General features: G+C 35.5%; 1 protein-coding gene across 1 annotated transcript; it reads left to right on the top strand.

The window, feature by feature from the left end:
• The first annotated feature begins 782 nt into the window (after positions 1-782).
• Positions 783-5,834, top strand: LOC137093372 (caveolin-2-like). Its single transcript, XM_067458186.1, has 3 exons — positions 783-1,046; positions 2,882-3,069; positions 4,445-5,834. The coding sequence occupies exons 1-3, from the start codon at positions 783-785 to the stop codon at positions 4,635-4,637; spliced, it is 645 nt and encodes a 214-aa protein (XP_067314287.1). The 3' UTR covers positions 4,638-5,834.
• Positions 5,835-6,943: the final 1,109 nt, after the last annotated feature.

The following is a 6,943-nucleotide window of genomic DNA, read 5'->3' as shown; positions in this document are numbered from 1 at the left end:
GATTAATCTGGTTTTGAGATAAACTTCAAAACTATCATTATTTTCCTCAAGGTTCATGACCTTCATGCCTCCTCCAGTGGCCTGACCTTTACTTCCTTCACTCCCAGGCCCAGCACAACAAGGACACAACGCTCCTCATTTTGTAGGCAGTACCCTTTCATTTCCCCTGTCCTTCGCAGTTTTCTTCCGTGCACCGTCCATTTGTTTTGGTGTAAATGTTAATTCCAATATGTCTGTCTCCAGTCACACCATGGCAATAGTATTTAGACACTAATCAACACTTTTCACATAGAGAAAATCACATTTAAAAAATACCACAGACACATTTACTTAATCAAAATCACTTACAAATATATGTTGAGGTTTAAGATTGTAGACCATTTTTTAAATATATTTTTTGTGGATATATATATATATATATATATATTACATGTTATTTAATAGTCCAAATACTTTTCCCAAGCCACTGTATAATAAACACTGATGTCCAGACTCATTCAGTGAGAAATATTTACCCATCTAACTTCCCTTTCTTACTCATTCCACCCAATGTCAATTAACTAACCTTTGCCAAATATAATAAATCATGTTATATTTTATGTAATGTCCTCTTGAAAAGCCATTTTGGATGGTGATGAGGCTGCACAAATATTTCTGCTATGTGCCATCTTGGTGCAAGTGACTTCGCTCATATTGGGAAGACGCTTTGCGATCTTGTTGTTCTCAGTATGTCCACAGGAAGCCTTTAAGACAACCACACAAACACACACATACTGCACACAATGGACCAGGCAGCACCTCGAAAGGACATCGCTATAGACGTAGAGATAACTGAGGAGGAGGAGGAGGAGGAGGAGGAGGAGGAGGAGGAGGAGGAGGAGGAGGAGGAGGTGGAGGAGGAGGTGTCTTCACTCTTGGATCAGCATGAAATGAATTCTAATGATGCTCCTGGTGTTACAGAAGGACAGGATTCATTGGCTGCTCACAGTAACACAAAGGCTCTCATCAAGGACAGAGACCCAAAGGGAATCAACAAGTGTCTTAAGGTGAGTCATACAATCAACACAGTGCAGCTGCAGACTAATGGTCCGCTGGTCTTATCAGGCTTACAGACATGTGTACTAAATGAGCAGTTTCTCCAGACTAATGGTGGCAACACTCCTATTTAGACCCTTTTTAGACACGGTATGAATATATACAGTGTTTCCCACAGGATTTTGTGAGACTGTGGTGGGTGGACATTGGTCCCATCTGGTGCATTTTGAGAGCAAAATTAAGGAACTATCAATGACTAAATTTTTTCTATTGTAAACAGTTTTGTGCTATTTTTGCACAGATATGACTGAAGATGGAACACAGGGCACAGTCTGTGTTGGTGGAACTAATGGTAACTTTTTTATTTGTTAAACACAACCCAGAATACACAAAACAAGTGTGTATGTATGTATGTATGTATGTACAATGTAAATGGATACATAAACATACTAAATTATGTTTTTTTGAAAATGCAGAATGCTTCCATTCCAGAACCCTTCACAGTAGGGATGGTGTTCTTGAGATGGTACTCATCATTCTTTTTCCTCCAAACACGTTTAGTGGAATTATGACCAAAAAGTGTTATTTTGGTCTCATCTGACCACATGACTTTCTCCCATGACTCCTCTGGATCATCCAAATGGTCATTGGCAAACTTAAGACGGGCCTGGACATTTGCTGGTTTAAGCAGGGGAACCTTCCGTGCCATGCATGATTTCAAACCATGATGTTGTAGTGTATTACTAACAGTAACCTTGGAAACTGTGGTCCCAGCTCTTTTCAGGTCATTGACCAGCTCCTCTCGTGTAGTTCTGGGCTGACACTCAACTTTCTTAGGATCATTGAGACCCCAAGAGGTGGGATCTTGCATGGAGCCCCAGTCTGAGGGAGATTGACAGTCATGTTTAGCTTCTTCCATTTTCTAATGATTGCTCCAACAGTGGATCTTTTTTTCACCAAGCTGCTTGGCAATGTCCCCGTAGCCCTTTCCAGCCTTGTGGAGGTGTACAATTTTGTCTCTAGTGTCTTTGGTCTTGGCCATGTTATTAGTTTGATTCTTACTGGTTATATGGGGTGGACAGGTGTCTTTAATGCTGCTAACGACCTCAAACAGGGGAATCTAATTTAGGATAATAAATAGAGTGGAGGTGGACATTTTAAAGGCAGACTAACAGGTCTTTGAGGGTCAGAATTTTAGCTGATAGACAGGTGTTCAAATATTTATTTGCAGCTGTATCATACAAATAAATTGTTAAATCATATATTGTGATTTCTGGATTTTTTTAATAGATGATGTCTCACAGTGGACATGCACCTACCCCTCCATGATTTCCAATTGGGAAAAAACGTATTGTGTTCAAATACTTATTTTCCTCACTGTATATGCAGTGATGCCATATTGCTATTTTTGGGCCCCAAAAAACATTTCAGTGAACATTTTTTTAAAAGAACCTTATTTTCTTTTCTCAACATGCTAAACATTTTCTAAGTGAGACCAAGGCTAGATGTCAAAATAAATGGGACAGCTTGTAGGCCTATATTATTCATAATGTCCTAGAAACACAGTTTAATTTTTCTTAATTATAAAGCTCACCCTTACCTGAATTGAATTTTTTTCAGTGTTGCTGATCTAGTCTTAAATCAACACCAGTAGTGGGTGGCTGGTTGCTACTACGTTTGTAATGCTACACTGCACTCTAATGTTAAACAATGGTATTGCAGGACTTTCAAAAATACACACAGATTCTAATTTACTCAGAGTAATCAGTTATCACCAGTAAGAGGGTTGGTTTGGGTTGAGTTATAGGTCTAAAGTGACGGTTTCCCTCATAATGTGTCTGCTCAGGTGACCTTTGAGGATGTGATAGCGGAGCCCGTTTCAGTGCGCAGCTGTGATGAGGTGTGGCTGTGGAGCCATGCTCTGTTTGAGGTGTCCACACTCTGGTTTTACCGTGTCGTTTCTCTGCTGCTCGCTGTGCCGCTGGCTTTGGCTGCTGGTGTTCTCTTTGCTGTCATCAGCTGTATACATATTTGGTGAGTCACGAGTTAGTGAACAAAAAAAATCCTATAAAGCAAAAGTGTGACATATCTGCATAATTTAGGGTTAGCATTAGTAGGCCTTATTTTGATTGAAAAAAAGGATCTGACAATATATCATAATGGGAAGGTTACAGCTTACACGTTACTGTATTTAAAATGTAATAGCCTAAGTAGCAATATGTTACTTTGTTAAAGTAATGTTACTGATTACATTTGATTACTTTTTGATTACTTTTCTAAATTGCCAACAAAAGTTTTCAACATTTTGGATTATGAAAGCTCACAATTGTAGATCATTGTACTGTAAAAATGTAAAACATGATTGATTTTCTTCTTACTGAAAAAGTAAAAATCTGCATACTGTTCTTTTTATAACTATGTGTGTGTGAAGGGAAAACATTTTACTACAAGACCTGATATTTATTTCTCACTAACAGAAGCGAGATTCTAGTTTAATATTCACTGTGGCAACCCAAACAGTCATAACATGATGCATGGTACAGGTTTTATTTTTATTAATTTTTTTAATAAAGTTATATTCTAAAATATTGTTTAGATTCAATGTATTAGCTAATTACATTGTAACATTATTTAGTCGACTTTTTGAGAACAGTAAAACTGTAAACAGATGTACAAACATGGACTAGCAATCAACAATACTTTTACACCATTTATTCATATTTATTTCTATTATTATAATTTTTTATTAAAAGTGTTAACATTTAACATTTTTATTAAAACATTTTTTAATTAACTTTGATACTGTAAAGATATTGTTATAGTTCATGGCATCATAAATCATAATGCATTATTAACCAATGTCAGTATAGAACCTTAAAAGTGTTGCCTGTTCACAGAAAATAACGATAAACACTTTTTTAATCAATTAGTTACTAGTAACATTTCCCTTTAAACTTATCAATAATTAAATAATATAACAGCTTTCATGGTGTTTGGTGTTTAGTGATTCTCCCCCCCCCCTCCCCCCACACACTTTAAATGTGTTATAATTCTAATTGCTCAAGTTCAAATCCATAACACACATCGGTAACAGAAGCAGATCATTTGAGGTGACTGTTAGACTTCTTTTGTACTTTTGTTTGTCTTAAACACCAAGGTACATTCCCTGTTAATTAAAATTTGAAAATTGGGATTAGAGCCTTATGGAACATCACATATTATATCATTTTTCCTGAAAAAGTAATAGCCAAGTACACTTCAAATTTATCCAGTAAAATTTGCAATAAAAGCTTAACTGACTCTAAAGTAAAGCCATGTAATATAGTCAGCTGTGTCAAAAATCTGAACTGAAGTCTAAAAGAAGACCAGAAAGCTAAAAATGACTTATCTGCCTTCTCTCCTTTTTCAGGCTGATAGTTCCCAGCGTGCAGCTCTTGACCATAAACCTGCACTGGATAAAGGTGGTCTGGCATAATGTGCTGGACACTGCAATCTCCCCCTTCTTCAGAAGCTCTGGGAAGTGCTGGGGATTCGTCAGAATTAGTTTGGAAAAATATGAACTGCATTACAGGATTAAAGGATTGTTTAGAATTGTAAAGTGACTAATAAATAAGAATGACTTGCCTGTAAAAAGAAGAAGAGGATAGAGAGTTCTAACATTTTATACTGATTTATAATTATTCATAATTTATTTCAGTACTTGATGATACTAATTACTTTTCATTTGGTTACTACAAGTTAATCATTTTGGTGATAAGATACATTCATTTAAGAACAAAAGTGATTAAGTTGATGTAAAAAATAGCAACATTTTAGGTTTTACAGATTTGTCTTAAATGTACAGTAAAAACCGGTATTTCATTAACTGATATATTGTTAATACTAACCTATGGGTTGGCCTACTGAGATCAGTTTTTTTATATATAATAGAATTGACAACCACCAAAGACAGGTGATGAGAAATACATCATGAAGAATCAAAACCATTCAACAAGCTGCAGGTACATTTAAAAACCATCATGGCAACATGACTCTAAAACAATGCAGTAAACATTCATTTAACTACATTATGTAACATAAAACTCTGCATAACTGAGTGGAATAAGAAAAAAACATAAAACTGGTTATTCCACTGAAAATAGGGCTGAATTCAGGTTGTTTGGCACACTTTTCTTAGTCATCACAATGGCAAAAAGTTTCCGAATGATCCTGAATTCACCCAAATGTCAGGTGTCGCGCAGGGAATTTTTGGGGAATGTCAATTTATGATTTTTAACTAAATCATACAATAACTTGGTCTTTTCATTTAAAAAAAACTGTAAATACTTAATAATAGTTAACTGTAAAAACTGAAAAGCATTTTGAACTGAAGAACATTTTTCTGTAAAATTACATTAAATGTAATGTTATATAATTCTCAGTTATTCGCAGTATAGAAACTTACCATTAACCAAATAACAGGTTTTTACAAAACAAAAAAAAATACTGTTAAAATAATGATTCTTCTGTTAACCCTGTTAGGGGTTAACAATTCAGTGAATGTTTATGCAACAAACTGTGACAGGGTGAAAGTGGAAAGAAAGTTACAGTGAGTGTGTGCTGTGATTGACAACTACATGACTAAAAAAACAGTCATTTTCTGTGGTGGCCTTTTTAAACAGATACACAATCAGTCTTGAAAAGCCACATCTGCATACCAATGATGCTGGCTTCTCATCTACTTTCTTTGTCAGCCTTTTAATAGCAGTCATCGTTTGCCATAGTTTATGGGATATTTTATGTATAAAATCTGAGATGATGCAAATTACACTTGGGGCATCGGAATTGCTGGATGAGCTGGTAGATGAGCATCAACAATATTTGATTTTCCCCCCAAGCATTTAAGAAAGAATACAATAAAAACAATACATCTTTTGAGACGAAAGCCGCTCATGGGAGAGTTTGTGAATAATCTCATCCATGTTTCATCTGTGTAGAAAAGGACTTGTTTAAAAACAGTGCTAAGCTTTGGCTTCTGAAAACTTTTTAACTAGATCGGTTCAAGCATCAGGTTTGCATATTAATAAAGCAGCCAGTTTCACATTTAATTCTTCTTCTGCTTGCTTATGTAGTAAAGAATAGAGCGGCCTGTGGATCTTTCCTAAGTACAGACAGACAGGGTTGGTTATAAACAGTCCCACAGATATAAACGACACAGGCATGTCTGGGTGGGGTATTTTTGTTCTTCTCTCCCTCAGGATCTGAACACCATCCCAGCTCACAGAACACTGAGAATATTTCTCTAATTAGCAGAAAGACATTCCACACACACCTCCGGCACATTTAAAGACCCCTGTTCCTATTTTTGGTGCATCTAAGCAAAGAATCCTGTTTTAAAATCATTTTTTTATCTTCTAGTAGTGTCATTCATTGTAGACAGTACATAACAATGAAAAGTGATGTACAGCAACTGCGGGATTACTCAAAAACTGAAACTGTTACATAGTTATTGGTTATAATTTGTATTTTTTTAAGCAGCTACAAATTTGATGCAGTTCAACTATGCAAAATAATGCACTGCGATTCAATCTCAGAGCATAATAAATACTATTCTAAAAGAACATTATTATATTGTTATACTATATATACACTATAAAAAATAATAATTCAGGACTCCAGCTGAAAATGTTCTAGTGACTGATCACATCTAAATTTTTCAGTCGGCCAAACTGAATTTCTGTGAATTAAATTCAATTTGGCCGACTGAAAAATTTAGATGTGATCAGTCACTAGAACATTTTCAGCTGGAGTCCTGAATTTTTTTTTACAGTGTATATATGTAAAACTATTTCTGTTAGTGGTCAAGACAGCATTTCACATTTTCATTTAGTTAACTATATCACCTGATGTAGCCTACTAGCATAACTAA

The sequence above is a fragment of the Pseudorasbora parva genome, chromosome 12, assembly GCF_024679245.1.
Source record: "Pseudorasbora parva isolate DD20220531a chromosome 12, ASM2467924v1, whole genome shotgun sequence".
In the NCBI taxonomy this organism is placed as follows: domain Eukaryota; kingdom Metazoa; phylum Chordata; class Actinopteri; order Cypriniformes; family Gobionidae; genus Pseudorasbora; species Pseudorasbora parva.
The sequence above is the reverse complement of the archived record's forward strand: the minus strand, read 5'-3'. Positions and strand labels throughout refer to the sequence as shown.

What these genes read in the sequence shown, in the direction of transcription:
- LOC137093372 (XM_067458186.1), top strand. Translation starts at nt 783, where the DNA reads ATGGACCAGGCAGCACCTCGAAAGGACATCGCTATAGACGTAGAGATA. An exon ending in GAATCAACAAGTGTCTTAAG is followed by an intron (nt 1,047 to 2,881) that starts GTGAGTCATACA and finishes GTGTCTGCTCAG; the next exon opens with GTGACCTTTGAGGATGTGAT. An exon ending in ATCAGCTGTATACATATTTG is followed by an intron (nt 3,070 to 4,444) that starts GTGAGTCACGAG and finishes CTCCTTTTTCAG; the next exon opens with GCTGATAGTTCCCAGCGTGC.